The sequence below is a fragment of the Micropterus salmoides genome, unplaced genomic scaffold (genome assembly GCF_014851395.1).
Source record: "Micropterus salmoides isolate LMB-PRFRI ecotype aquatic unplaced genomic scaffold, ASM1485139v1 Ms_hic_scaffold_9, whole genome shotgun sequence".
Lineage (NCBI taxonomy): Eukaryota > Metazoa > Chordata > Actinopteri > Centrarchiformes > Centrarchidae > Micropterus > Micropterus salmoides.
Window position 1 is genome coordinate 6,157,127 of NW_024044681.1, and position 15,741 is coordinate 6,172,867.

At 40.8% G+C, this 15,741-nt stretch overlaps 1 protein-coding gene across 1 annotated transcript; it reads left to right on the forward strand.

Annotated features, from left to right (window-relative positions):
• Positions 1-13,471: 13,471 nt before the first annotated feature.
• LOC119895462 (olfactory receptor 2K2-like) lies at positions 13,472-15,362 on the forward strand. Its single transcript, XM_038708611.1, has 3 exons — positions 13,472-13,875; positions 14,384-14,610; positions 14,940-15,362. The coding sequence occupies exons 1-3, from the start codon at positions 13,472-13,474 to the stop codon at positions 15,293-15,295; spliced, it is 987 nt and encodes a 328-aa protein (XP_038564539.1). The 3' UTR covers positions 15,296-15,362.
• Positions 15,363-15,741: the final 379 nt, after the last annotated feature.

Below are 15,741 nucleotides of genomic sequence, written 5' to 3' on the forward strand. Positions count from 1 at the left end.
AACAGGAAACAAAGCAAACTTCAAACCAAAACGTGACAGAAAGGTGCTTTGGAGGGAGGAGAGCTGAACCTGGGGGGGTAGGAGATATCATACATAGTCAAGAGAAGGATGCAACAATGAAAAGAAAATAAGAGGGAAAACAGGTTTGTTTGTTCATGAAAGAAAATCTCAAACACTATGAAACAAGGGCATCACTTTGTGTTGACAAGAGCTCAAATTCGGGGTGGAGTATCAGGGTCATGAGAACAAGACGAGAAGATATTTGAACACTAATGTCAATGCTGAATGCTTTTTAGCATTTAACACAATTTCCTACATTCTGGAGAAATTTTCTGCACCAGTTTATGGTGGAAATGTCAATGTCAAAATTCAGGTGGCAGGTGACAACTCAAAATATATTTTAAAAAATGTAGTAATCAATAATATATATAAAAATATCAAATATAATAAAAATATCAAATATAATATTTTTTTGGACAATTCACATCTGTTTCTTCTTCTATATTTGTTTTGTTATTATGCAAATAAACCTTTCTCAAAGTATTTTCATTTGTTATTTAACATTTCTTGTTGCAAGCCATTTTTCAGAACATTTTAATAAATGCTTTCAAAAAGTGATGGGGACATGTCCCCAGCGTCCCCAGTGTAAATGACACCTATGCTATGAAACAATTTCTCCTGTTGTTTGGTTCATGCTTTTCCTCTTGTGCATATTTGTGCAAATACGTAGACATCTTCAATATATCCAGAGATTTACAAAAAAGTGTCTGTATCACAGTCAGACTGTTTGAGCTGCAGTCTGGTCTGTCTGCAGCAGAGGGCACCGCTACAAACACCGCTGTGTGTCGGCGGTGGATAAAGTGTTCATCGGATGGTTGGATGTCTCAGCAGGGTGACGAGGCTGAGTACAGACTTGTGGTGGTGGTGGTGGGGGACTTTGTCATATGGTGCGAGCAGAACCAGTTACAGCTCAACATGATTAGGAGCTGGTTGTGGATCCAAGGCACCAGGGACCCCTGTTTCCATCCAGGGGGAGACATTTCTACATTTATTCATTCAGCTGACGCTTTTATCCAAAGCTACTTACAATTGCCGTACATGTCAGAGGTCGCACGCCTCTGGAGCAACTAGGGGTTAAGTGTCTTGCTCAGGGACAAAATTGCAGATGGGTCACAGTGGGGAATTGAACCCAGGTCTCTCACACTAAAGGCAGGCATCTTATCCACTGTACCATCACGACCTCTACAGGAAGGGCCAGAGCCGTCTCTACTTTCTGAGGAGGCTGAGGTCCTTCAGCATCTGCAGGACGATGCTGAGGATGTTTTATGACTCTGTGGTGGCCAGTGCTATCCTGTTTGCTGTTGCATGCTGGGACAGCAGGCTGAGGTTAGCGGACGCTAACAGGCTCAACAAACTGATCCAAGGCCAGTGACGTTGTGGGGGCGGAGCTGGACTCTCTGTCGGTGGTGTCAGAGAGGAGGATGCTGGCCAAACTACATGTCATCTTGGACAGTGTCTTCCATGACTTGCTGCTCAAATACAGGACTCATCCCCCATAATGCACCACAGAGCGCCACAGGAAGTCCTGCCTGTGGTCATCAAACTCTACAACTTCTCCCTCTAAGTGTCTGACACACGGACACTTAGTTTAAACTGGACATTATTATCTGTTTTTGTGCAATATTCTCTGCTGCTATTCTGCCAGTATTTATTCACTAGTACATACCAACACTCCTTTATATTTTATATTTATACTCATATTTATATATTTCTTTATCAACCAACTTTCTATTATTATTTCTATACCTCCTGCCTTGATAAGTGTGCAACTGTGAAAAAAGAATTTGCCCTCAAGGATCAATAAAGTATTTCTGATTCTGATTTCTGATTCAGATCCTTTGCTTTTAAGTAAAAGTATTAATACCACATTGAAAAAATACTCATTACTGCATTGAAAATCTTACTTAAGTAAAAGTATGTATGTACAATCAGGAAATGAACTTAAAGCATTAAAGTAAAAGTACTAGTACTAGTGCACATTGAAACATGTCCCCTGTGACTGTATCACCATTATCAGTGTGACAGCAGGATTTTACTGTAGTAGTTGGTTACGGTTGAACTATTTTGTATCTATGATGATATTACTGATCATTTTCATTATGGATTATTATCTGTTGATTATTTTCTCCATTAATACATTTTTTAATTCTCAAAACAGAGAGAGATCACAGTTCATCCAGAGCCCAAAGTGACACCTTCCTGATGGTTGCTTTGTTAAACCAGCAGTACAAAGTTATCAAATAAATAAATCGAAATAATTAAAAGGAAAAGCAGCAAATCTTCACATCTGTGAACCATAAAAATAGTTGACAATTCATTTCACGGTCAGTCTAATAATCCTGCCGTACTAGTCTAAAATGCTGGGGAGGTTAATTTATAACATAACATAACATTTTCTAAACTCTTCATGTGTTTGTGTGTAAAAATCTGACTTTGTAAAATAACTGAAGCTGTCAGATAAATGTAGTGAAGTAAAAAAGTACAATATCTCCCTCTGAGAGATTGAGTGGAGCAGAAAGTGGTATGAAAAGAAAATATTCAAGTAAAGTACAAATACCTCAGTTTTGTACCTGGAATCCATCAAAACAGTCACTGCAGTCTTTGCAGAAAAAAATGAGTGAAATGAACGAGTTGCAGCAAGGACTGAACATTGTGTGGAAATATTACCAGGAAAGTATTACCAGGGTTAATAGTTAAATTCCTTGTGTGGCTTAATGGACATCGTTGAAAACATATGCAGACGTATTACTGTTAGAAATGTGATATTAAAAATTTCTAAAGTTAATTTTCTTTCTTTGTGGCTTGAGCCTATTTTGAATCAGCAGGATCTCTAAACTGCAGTATCAAAGAATGAGCAGCAGATGGAGCTAAAGAACTGTAAAATTCACCCTGAACTCCAGACCAGACCACATTTCCAAACAAGCCTCATTCATTCCTTAATATGTGCATTATCTGTATTTATTCTGTGTCTTTGGCATTTAAAGCACATTAACAAACATTCCTGTTAATGTGAGTGTCACCAAATATCAAAGCTTGTACGGAGCTGCCGTGGTCAAAGGATGACGAGCTTTGGCCTCGCTGTGCTCTGGTTGTTATGATTACGGCTGTGACACATTTGTTTTTAACACTGGCTACGTGCAGGGCTTATGGTTGTGCTGGCTCAGCGTTAAACATGAGTCATATCTGATAGAAGCACTGTGGGTTCCAATCCTGAGTGTCTCCTGTTAATAGAGTAGTTACAGTTTAGCTGATGTAGCCACAGTGTTAAAACTGAACTGAACTGTTCCTGTGGATCAGGGGAAACCCAAAAAATATTACATGAAGAGTCATCAAAGATAAACTCACATCTCAAATATCTTACACTATACTGCAGGTCTTAGGTTTGTGATTATGCACAACTTGTTTAATCTTCTTTTATTGCTGCTCTGTTTGATCTTGGAAAGGTGTATTTTTTTATGCCTTTAGGCTTTACTTACTATCAATACCTGTATTTATTATGAATGTGCATTTATATATTACCTTTATTCATTTTATCCTTTGATAATATTCATTTATTAACTGCTGTTCTCTTTTCTTTTCTACTGTATTTATTGCTGTACTCGCCATGTCAGTGCCTACAGGTGGTTTTTCCTGAGTGTCTAGACTGTGAAGCAGCAATGTGCACTATGTGCCCAAGAAATATTTCTCCTTGGAGGCAATAAAGTTGACCTCATCTTGGTCCTGTTTGCCCACTGAGCACAAAGGCTGCCTTCAGACTGCACGCCAAAGAGACTCACATTTGATTTGTTTAGAACAGTGTGAACAGGTCACATGGAATCTAAACTTTTCCAGTTCGGATTTGTGCCAGTTTCATACAGTATGTTGTCCAAACGATGCAGGTCAGATTTTTAGAAATGCAACCTCAGTCTGGAGATTGGTGTTCATGCAACTCTGACGTCACGCTAGAGCGTCCATTGTCACAAATCTGCACTAATGTGAACTAAAAATAATCTTTCTCTCCATCCTTATTATTATGACTTCTCTTTCTTCCACATGAACTCAACCTAAACAAAAACCATGTAGAGGCTAACCTCTGTGGCCTCCATGTTTAATTCCGTGTGACGTCCCTTGCAGGTCATTTTTAGGCTGTTCAGGGTCTGATATGGACCAAATTTACAAGATAATGTAAACAGTAAATCAAAAGATCAGATCTTGGCAATCCTTCAGAAATGAGCATTAAGGTCTGCAGTGTGAACGTAGCCAAAGAGACCTGAACAATTAATCCTGGTAGTAGTACTGTGAATTCCCTTTACATTAACACTGATACCATAAATATAAAATTAAACTTTGACTGATTTCAGATTCAGTTCATCCTAGTTGCATGTTGGTTCTAACTATGTTCTGACTCTGTACTGCATTCACACTAAACAAGTACAAAGTATACTATACAGAGCATCCTTAAAGTTTACATTAATTCATTTAGCTGATGCTTTTATCCAAAGCGACTTACAATTATTATATACACGTCAAAGGTTGCACACCTCTGGAGCAACGTGGGGTTAAGTTTCTTCCTCAGGGAAACATTGGATTTGAACCCAGGTCTCTCACACCAAAGGCATGTGTTTTATCCACTGCTCCATCACCACACCAAATGGCAGCATGCAAACAATAATCCTTGGCTTTCTGTGTGTGACATACACGTCGGGCACTGTTACCCCACTGAATGGAAACTGGGAAGCTGTTCACAGCTGGAAAGAGGGGAAATGTGAATGCTGGTACATAAACTTTTGAGTTGTTTCATTTATAATAAAACATGGCATTTTTTAAGCTCTTCATACGTTTTGTATGTAACACTCGCAACTGAAGTTAGGGTGACTGTGGCTCAGGAGGTAGAGCGGGTCGTTCACTAATCAAAAGGTTGGTGATGTGCTTGGGAAAGATACTGAACCTGCTTTGGTTCATGCTACACTCGTATAGACCATTTACCATAAAGTTATCAACTTTTCTCTAACAGATAATTAAAGCATATTATGAAACTGGAAGGCAGTGCAAGACTCACTAAACAAACAAACATGGCCAACAAAAGAGCTGCTGTTTTTTTACCTTTTACATTTCAGTAGCTTAAATTGTTCCATTTTAAAACAACTCACTCCACCCCGTGTTTTTTCAGTTGCCCACACTCTACGACAAAAAACCGTCAGTAATCGGTCAGCTCCCTCCTCATCCAACAGTCTGGTTTGGATCAGAACCAAACAGCCAGGCAAAATAGACTGCCCTCATGTTTAAAATCTAGTTTAAAACCTTTATTTTTTTAGTTTATTGTCTGCTCACAAGGTGCATTGTATTAAATCAACTTAGAAATCACATGGTTACACTATATTTGGATAGTTAATTGTGTATTTGTAACATTTCAACAGCTTATTATTTGAGATTCAACAATTCAACAAACAAAACGTTTGCCATATGGTAAATCTGGAGCCTGCTTATATTCCAGCTGAGGTGTTCTGGCTGGTTGCTGGTAAATTAAGTTTGTGTAGTCTGTTGTGTTCACTGTGCTTGATGTAAATGTTTGCTCAGGGGAGCCCTAACAGGTCATTATGCTATGCTGGTGCTTACCTGTCCACCATCCAGGACTTGTACAGTGCTTGTACGCCTCCCTGGTCAATAAATGGGAGATTGGTAAATGGTATGGAGCACCATACAACAAAACAACTAGACACTAAAACAGTCTCAGAACACAATAATCATGATTCTTATTCTGACTGTCCAAGAGCAGGACTGAAATAAATCTAAAAGCCAGTCCAACATGGGATATTTAGTAGTAATAATGGCTTCCTGTGCTTCCTGTGAGTTTTGCATTGTAAAACTTTGTTGTGAACAGTAAGCCAAAACATTGTAAAACTATAAACTGTCATGATTGGCACTCGGGGGACTACACTGTCTCCTGGTGGTCTGTCAGTTTCATCACTGTGTGTTCCAGTTGCCACAGCAGCCAGTAGCGAGTGTTCATGTTTCTGAAACAAAGGCGACCATTAATGAGGTCCACTGTGAGCTGCTTCCTAACAAAACATTTATCAACAGTTTCTGATGGTAATTAGCCCTCCGGGAGCAAAGAGAGAGGCCCAGTGATAGATGTTAATCAGAGCTCAGAGGATAACACTGATTACACGCTGCGTTAATGAAAGCTCCTGGGATCTACAGGGACCCCCTTCACTGTCACTGCATCATGAACCTTGTACTGCAGGTTTTCCAACATACTGTGCTTTGGTTTCCAGCAGAAAACTAAACAACTATCCCTAAGCAATCTAGGTGAACCCTGACCTGTCCAGTAGTGCCAACATTTGCTGTTTGAACAGATCACATAAGACATATAACCTAAAAGACTCCTGTGAAACTTCACTGAGCACACACAACTTTTGGATTTGAATGACTCATGATTTCCCAAGACCCTGCATAAACTGGATGAGTGGGTATGGACTCCATGTATTTCCTGGTTTGGGCTATGTCCCTTATTTCCAATGAAAGGAAATCTTCATGCAACTGCATATGACGATATTTTGGACAATAATAACTTTGTGGCAAAAGACCTTCTCCTGTTTCAAAATGACTATGTCCCAATGCACAAAGAAATGCTTTTCCCGGTTTGCAGGAACTAAATGCTTTATAAATAAAGTTGTAAACTTATTAACCTGGAACCGTGACAGCGGCTCATGCCAGCCAGGTGAAAAGCCTTTCCAGAACACACTCTTCTGCAGGTTCAGAGAAAGTGGCGATCATAAGATGGACAGAAGGAACAGAGTGAAAGAAGTGTGAATATGAAGCAAGAAGGCCGGTCTGCAGGCTGGAGTCTCTCCACAGAGGGGGAGCAGCTGTCCGTTGCTCCCTGAACGCCCCATTGCAGCTTTTAATTCTATTAACCTGCTGGTCACTGAGACACCTGGGAGCTCAGAGGCCTCCAGGACACTCATTAGAGCCCAGTAATAACACAGGTTTGAAGGTGTACACACACACACACACACACACACACACACACACACACACACACACACACACGTACACACAGGTTTCAATCCAGGCATACCAACCTGGAAAGGACCCCTACGAGGGACTCCCGGTTACCCCCTTTGTTTTTAACAGGAAACTGAAGTCTCGCTCAAGGACAGTTCTCGCTCTGAAATCTTGTGAGAGGCGAGTTGTTGCAGGAAGACGTTGGTGCAAATAATGGAGAGGAGTTTGTTATGAATGTAGAGAAGCTGCTAGTAAGACTTTATTTCCTAACATTACTCCTACAAAACAAATTCCTCTCTCCAACTCTGACTCACGCTCATACTACTGTATAAACGTGACCCATCAGACAAGGCCACCTTCTTCCATGGCTCCGTGGTCCAGCTCTGATGCTCAAGTGCTCATTGTAGGTACTTTCGGCAGCTGACAGGGGTCAGCATGGGCACCCTGACTGGTCTGTGGTTCCGCAGCCCCATACGCAAACAAACTGCAATGTCGCCGGTCCAACACTTTTCCTTTCTTGGATCACTTTTGATTGGTACTGACCACTGCAGACCGGGAACACCCCACAAGAGCTGCAGTTTTGGAGATGTTCTGACCCAGATGTCTAACCATCACAGTTTGGCCCTTGTCAAAGTCAGAATCAGAATCAGTTTTATTGCCAGGTATGTGTACACATACAAGGAATTTGACTCTGAATTGTATAATACAAAATCACAATAATAAAAATAAAATAAAATCAGACACAGACTTCTGTGTAGTCGACACAAATATACACTATGAACAAAAACAATATAGACATATTGACAAATAGTGCAATGAAGCATAGTGCAAAGGATGCTGGAATAAATAAGTATAAGTATTTTGTGCAGGAGTTATGACCTGAGGTAGGTGTATTGGTATACAGTATATACAATATGACATAGTATGAACAGCACTGAAATAGAGAATGGTGAATAAATAAATAATAAGTGGTAACCAGTAAACAGGTGCTGATTAGAGGCAGAGTTACTGGGTTATTGCACAGGAATTGTTCCTGACACTGTGAGTCAGAAATCAGCTGTTCATCAGAGTGATGCCTTGTGGGAAGAAACTGTTCCTGAGTCTGTTGGTTTTGGCGTACAGTGCTCTGTAGCACCTACCAGAGGGGAGGAGCTGTAACAGGTTGTGTCCGGGGTGAGATGGATCTGCAGTGATGTTTCCTGGCCGTTTCCTGTCTCTGGAAATGTATAAGTCCTGAATGGAGGGCAGGTTGGCACCAGTGATGTTTTCTGTAGTCCTGACTGTCCGTTGTAGTCTGCTCCTGTCCTTTTTGCTGGCAGATCCAAACCAGACAGTGATGGAGGTGCAGAGGACAGACTGGATGATGGCTGTGTAGAACTGGATCAGCAGCTCCTTAGGCAGGTTGAGCTTCCTGAGCTGACGCAGGAAGTACATCCTCTGCTGGGCCTTCTTGATGATGGCGTCAGGGTTGGGCTCCCACTTCAGGTCCTGGGATATAGTGGAACCCAGAAACCTGAAGGATTCCACAGCAGACACAGGGCTGTTGAGTATGGTGATGGGGGCAGAGTGGGGGGGCTCCTCCTGAAGTCCACGGTCATCTCCACAGTTTTGAGCATGTTAAGCTCCAGGTTGTTCTGACTGCACCAGAGAGCCAGCTGATCAACCTCCCATCTGTAGGCCGACTCATCACCGTCCCGGATGAGGCCGTCAGCAAACTTCAGGAGTTGGGTGAGTTTGGTGATGATGGTGTTGAACGCCGAGCCACAAACAGGATCCTTGCATTTGTCCCTGGTGAGTCGAGCTGTTGCAGGATGTAATGCAGACCCAAGTTGACTGCATCATCCACTGATCTGTTAGCCCTGTAGGAAAACTGCAGGGGGTCCAGCTAGGGGCCTGTAATGTCCTTCAGGTGGGCCAACACCAGTCTTTCAAAGGACTTCATGAAGTCGCTCAAATCTACTTCCGCTTGCCCATTTTTCCAACACATCAACTTTGAGGACAAAATGGTCACCTGCTGACAGTGGTCATAGTGTTTTGGCTAGTCGTTGAATGTGAAATTTGGCCCATTATTGTTGAATTTCTAACTTTGATAAATTACTTAGAAAAATTCAATGCCATTTCTCATACCTTGGTGGGAAATTATCACGTTGATTAAATTACTGAATGTAATTATTAAACTTATCAACTTATCTTAGAAATTAATTAAAGTTTAAGTAAATATTCATAACCGACATGTATCAAAAAGCCGATATTTATGACAACCCCAGGGCCCAGGTTTAAAAACACTGAAATTTAACTGTAATGTAATTACTGAGTTTGAATTGAATTATAATCTTTTACACTACATTAATTTAACAACTTACTCAGTAATGACTTACTGCCCAAAACTACGCCAATCGGAGGTCACTAAGATTAATGTTGAGTCGGTGTGTACATATGCAAAAACAATGTCTGGACCCCTGCCAAATCTGACCAGTGATGACATGTATAGCCGCATGACGTCATTCCGCCGCCGGTTGTCGAGGTGGTGTCCAGCAAACGATGTGGGCTTTGTAGATCATTGGCAGACTTTCTGGGGAAGACCTGGTCTGATTCGAAGAGACGGCATCCATCCCACTTGGGAAGGAGCAGCTCTCATTTCTAGAAATCTGGCCAAGTTTATTAGTGGACCAAATCCATGATAACCCAGAGTTGAGACCAGGAGGCAGAGTCGCAGTTCTCTGCCCTTCTAATTCAGCAGTTACCCACCCAAAACCCTATGCAGAGTCGCAGTCTCTGCTCCTCCATTTCAGGAGTTACTTAGTGAAAATCCTATAGTGACGGTGTCTGCCCCCCGACCATCGAAATTATTTAAAAAGGTAAACAGAAGAGGAGCTGTGCATAAAAACCTCATAAAAATTAAAACCACAAGAGCAATAGTGCAAATGAATAGGAGAGTTAAATGTGGACTCTTAAACATCAGATCTCTCTCTTCTAAAGGTGTACTAGTAAATGAACTAATATCAGATTATGATATTAATTTATTTTGTCTTACTGAAACCTGGCTGGGTGATGGAGAATATGTTAGCCTAAATGAATCCACCCCTCCCAGTCATATTAATACGCACAGGCCGAGGAGGTGGAGTTGCAGCTATCTTTGACTCTAGCCTACTAATCAGCTCTAAACCTAAACTAAACTATAACACATTTGAAAGCCTTGTTCTTAGTCTTTCGCACCCAAGTTGGAAATCACTGCAACCAATTCTTTTTGTTATAGTGTACCGAGCACCTGGTCCGTACTCTGAATTCTTATCTAAATTTGCAGAGTTTTTGTCAACTTTAGTCCTTAAAACGGACAAAGTTATTATTGTAGGGGATTTTAATATTCATGTGGACGTTGAGAATGACAGCATTAGTACTGTGTTTATCTCTCTGTTAGATTTCATTGGAAGAATCCCTCTTTATCTGACCACTGCTTGATAACTTTTGAGTTTGTATTGCTGAACTACTCGCCACTGGGCAAAAATTTCTATACAAGATGTCTGTCTGATAGTGCTGTAGCTAAATTTAAGGATTCCATCAGCTTTAAATTCATTATCAAGTCACAAAGTAACGGAGGACTCCTATGCTAATTTCAGTCCCTCCCAAATCGATCATCTTGTTGATAGTGATAGCTCGCTGCGAATGACACTCGACTCTGTAGCCCCTCTAAAAAAGAAAACAGTAAAACAAAGACGGTTAGCTCCATGGTATAATACTGAAACTCGCAAATTAAAGCAAATATCGCGGAAACTTGAGAGAAATTGGCATTCCACCAAAGTGGAAAATTCTCGTTTAATTTGGCAAGATAGTCTTAGAACTTATAGGAAGGCCCTCCGTAATGCTAGAGCAGCATACTACTCGTCATTAATAGAGGAAAATAGGAACAACCCCAGGTTTCTTTTCAGCACTGTAGCCAGGCTGACAGAGAGTCACAGCTCTATTGAGCCAAGTATTCCCATAGCTCTCAGTAGTTACGACTTCATGAGCTTCTTTAATGATAAAATTCTAGCTATTAGAGACAAAATTCACCAAGACCTGCCCTCAATTGGCACCGACTTATCTCTTAACTCAGGAACCTTAGAAACAGCTGTAGAACCAGATACATGTTTAGACTGTTTTGCTTCCCTCAATCTTTACCAACTAACTTCAATAATTTCTTCATCTAAACCATCAACCTGCCTCTTAGACCCCATCCCGACTAGGCTGCTTAAAGATGTTTTACCCTTAGTCAGCACTTCTATACTAGATATGATCAATCTATCTTTATCAACAGGCTATGTACCACAGTACTTTAAAGTAGCTGTAATTAAACCTCTTCTGAAAAAGCCCAAACTTGATCCAGATGTTTTAGCCAACTATAGACCTATATCTAACCTTCCATTTCTCTCTAAGGTTCTGGAGAAAGCAGTTGCTAAACAGCTGTGTGACTTTCTACATAGTTTATTTGAGGATTTTCAGTCAGGATTCAGAGCTCATCATAGCACAGAGACAGCACTGGTGAAATTACTAACGACCTCCTTATTGCATCAGACAAAGGACTTGTCTCTGTACTGGTTTTATTAGATCTTAGTGCTGCATTTGATACCATTGACCATCAGATCCTATTGCAGAGACTGGAATATTTCATTGGCATTAAAGGAACCGCTCTAAGCTGGTTTAAGTCCTATTTATCAGATCGATTTCAGTTTGTACATGTTAACGATGAGTCCTCCATGTTCCTCAAGGATCTGTCCTCGGACCAATTCTGTTCACTTTATATATGCTTCCTTTAGGCAATATTATCAGGAAATATTCCATAAGCTTTCATTGTTATGCAGATGATACTCAGTTATATCTATTGATCAAACCAGATGAAACTCATCAGTTAAACTTCAAATGTGACTTCAGGATGTTAAAATCTGGATGACCTGTAATTTTCTAATGTTAAACTCAGATAAAACTGAAGTTATTGTTCTGGGGCCTAAGCACCTCCATGACACATTATCTAAAGTTATAGTTTCCCTTGATGGCATCGCTCTGGCCTCCAGCACCACTGTGAGGAATCTTGGAGTTATCTTTGATCAGGACAAGTCATTTAAGTCTCACATTAAGCAAATTTCAAGGACCGCCTTTTTTCACCTACGTAATATTGCGAAAATCAGGAACATCCTGTCTTAAAATGATGCAGAAAAACTAGTCCATGCATTTGTTACTTCTCCTGTCTTAGCTTCCCTGCACTGGCTTCCAGTAAAATCCGGAATAGAATTTAAAATCATTCTTCTTCCCTACAAAGCTCTTAATGGTCAGGCACCATCTTATCTTAAAGAGCTCATAGTACCTTACTACCCCACCAGAGCACTGCGCTCCCAGAATGCAGGGTTACTTGTGGTTCCTAGAGTCTCCAAAAGTAGACTAGGAGCCACAGCGTTCAGCTATCAAGCTCGTCTCCTGGATGGAGGGTGTATGGATCAAACTGTCTGTCTTGTGTTTAGGTGTTGAGCACAAAGGTCGAGGGCAAGAGGAGGGATCCCACCCAATTGAGAGGCAAACGTTTTGGAATGATTGGCCGCCATGAAGCTAGGCAGCCGTGGGAGACGCTTCATGAAGCTCGACAGCAGTGAGTCCTTTCTCTGTATAGTTCAAAAATTAAACAAAACACACAAAGTCCAAACAATCCAGCAGGTAATAATTCTAAAGGCAATTGGGGATTTCCGTGCTGACTGTTCCATCAACCCAGGAACGACTAATCGAACAGTCAGCATGGAAATGTTCCCCATTTGCTTTTAGAATTATTTACCTGCTGGATTGTTTGGACTTGGTGTGTTTTGTTGTTAGTATAAAGACATCACTCAGGTGGTAAGAGGATATTCAGTCATTCTGTATGATTAGCATTATCTTTAATATAGGTAAAATGACATTCCAAATTATTTTAAAATCACTGCCAATCCTTCACCCGCAGTACCAGCTTGAGACACTTGATGGATGGTTTAAGGCGGGGATTATGTTTCTAAACAGTGAATTTGGGCAGGGATCTGTGTTACTGATGGACGCTCAGAGCACAAAGTCAAATCATAAAAAGAGAACACGCTCTCCTCGACAAGTCAGAGCATCGTCAATGCTCTGATGAGAAGACAGTAGGGCAAAGCAGGCTATTCACAAGAACCTTTATAGCTTTGTGATCATTAGACATTACCTTTAGTTCTATTATTCATACGTGTGTGATGAAATATTGAATTGCTCTTAGATGCCTGTTCACTAACTGTTATTTGTCTGTTTTACTGTAGGTACCACAAAGAAAGACATATGTCACAGGTTGTTCACATTTATGTGTTTAACAATTCTTTACTGGACGTGTGGTTGTTAATCTAAAGTTATTATCACTATCCATGATGTCAGAAAAATGACCTGTTTGGTGGGTTAAGATATGCTTGTCTTTTACAGAACCTTACTGTGGTGGATGGAGAACATATCAACTCCTCTCAAGCAGCCTATCGTGTTCGAGGTGGAGGGCTTCTATGTACCACCAGGCTACGGCACTTTCCTGTTCTTCCTGGCTCTGTTAAATTTCTTTGTAACGCTGTTGGGGAATAGCATGGTGGCGTGCGTCATTATCATAGACAAGAACCTCCACAGACCCATGTTCGTAATGGTTTGTAACCTGGTAGTGTGTGATCTGCTGGGGGCCATGGCGGTGCTGCCTCACCTGATGGTGCACTTCTTGACGGGACAGAAGACAATCGCCTACATCCCGGCCATCGCCCAGGCCTTCTCTGTGCACATGTACGGTGTTGCAGCGCAGACTATTCTGGGAGCGATGGCCTATGACAGGTATCAAAACGCACCACATCAAGAAAAATAGTCAAGGATTGAAGTTTTACTGTCATGCATAAATGGCACAGACTGACTCAGAGACTAATCTGTTTTACTGTTTCAGAATTCTAATTTTAGCTTTATACTATTATGTCAGACTGGGTGTTATTGTTGTGCTGTTACTGGACCTTGAAATGTTATTAATGGGTTAAGAAAAGACCTTTGCTGCATGTGCTGTACCTAAAAATAATTTTTAGAGAAACCTTGAGAAAATAAATTACTTCAATTTGCCATGATTGGCTTTCTCATATAAAACCATCCTCCACCAGTCTGGCCATCTTCTTTGTTGATTTTGCTGCAATAAAGTGTAACTGGTCTGTATGTGAGCAAAGCCTAAATAAGAGCAACTTTAGGTTATTTTCTTGCATACAGAAACAGATACCCGCAGTTAGAGATGCTTTGATCCTGTTAAACTTGGAAAAGCTAAGGATGGTTTTGATGTCTCTAACAGTGCTCCTCTCTGCAGGTACATTGCGGTGTGCGAACCACTCAGGTATCACAGCATCATGACATCAGCTCGGCTGCACTCCTGCTGTGCTCTGGCCTGGCTCGTCGCTCTGCTGTGTATTGCTGTGCTCTTCTCCTTCCACATGAATGTCCCGCTGTGTGGCAATACCATCAAACATGTGTACAGCAGCAACCGTGCCATTCTGAGCCTGGCCTGCAGTCCCACCCCTATCAGTGATATCTATGGTCAGTGCATTTGTTTAGAATGTAAAGACATACAGTATGTTGTTGAACACTAGCCCTTTTAATCAGGCAATCATGTTGAATCAGGGAAAGGAAGAAGAAGTAATTACATTCATTTATTACAGTTTGTCTTTATTTTTTGTCACTTCTTTTACTTTTTTCTTTCTTTTTCTTTCTTTAAGTAAAATACCAACAACACTAATGCAAAACAAAGTAAGACTACCTACAGCTTGAAGTGAGACCATTTCAATTTGACAGTGTAGTCTTGCTGGAGGGCAAAATGAGGCAATCGCATGACGGCAAGATGAAAAATTGGTTTTATGTTTCTCTAGGTCTGTCCATGACCTGGTCTGTGAGTACAGGGATCTTCCTCATCATTGCTTTTTCCTACTTCAGAATCCTGCGTGCTTCTATAAAATATGGCGCAGCTGACCGCATCGTCCGCAGCAAGGCCTTTCAGACGTGCACATCGCACCTTGTTGTGTATGTGCTCTACGAAATATCTTCATTGGTCATAATTGTGAGTCAGAGGTTTCCCTCAGTCTCCCAAAATATCAAGATGTTCTTCAGCATCTTGTTTATCATCATTCCACCAGCCATCAACCCCCTTATCTACGGACTGGTCAGTGAAGAGCTTCGTGCCAGCATCATCAAGCATTTAAGCATACACATCCATTATAAAAAATGAGAGAGGTTTAATATCCTCACTGTATTGCTGATAAAAATGTTGTAGAGGAGCTATTATTTAGGTTTTAGGGCATACCAGTGGCCTAGTGGTCTAAGCTACAAACCATGTAATGGCTTTGTCCCTTGTTTGGTTCTAGCTGAGGAACTTTACTGCATCCGCTTGGTATCCCTATTGTGTCCGGTCCATATCTAGTTTTAACTGTCAAAAATATACTATAATTATATATAATACAATATACACTATATATCTAAACTACACAACATCAGCATAAAATGTCATAAATTACATAAAATGGAATGAAAAAGTGTGTGACAATTGTTTTATCCTGTGTCGTGTATCATAGTGGACGGAAACTGACACCACATCTTTACATTACATTACATTTATTAAGTTAACACATTTATCCAAAGTGACTTCCAATAAGTAAATGTAAATGCTCTGTATTT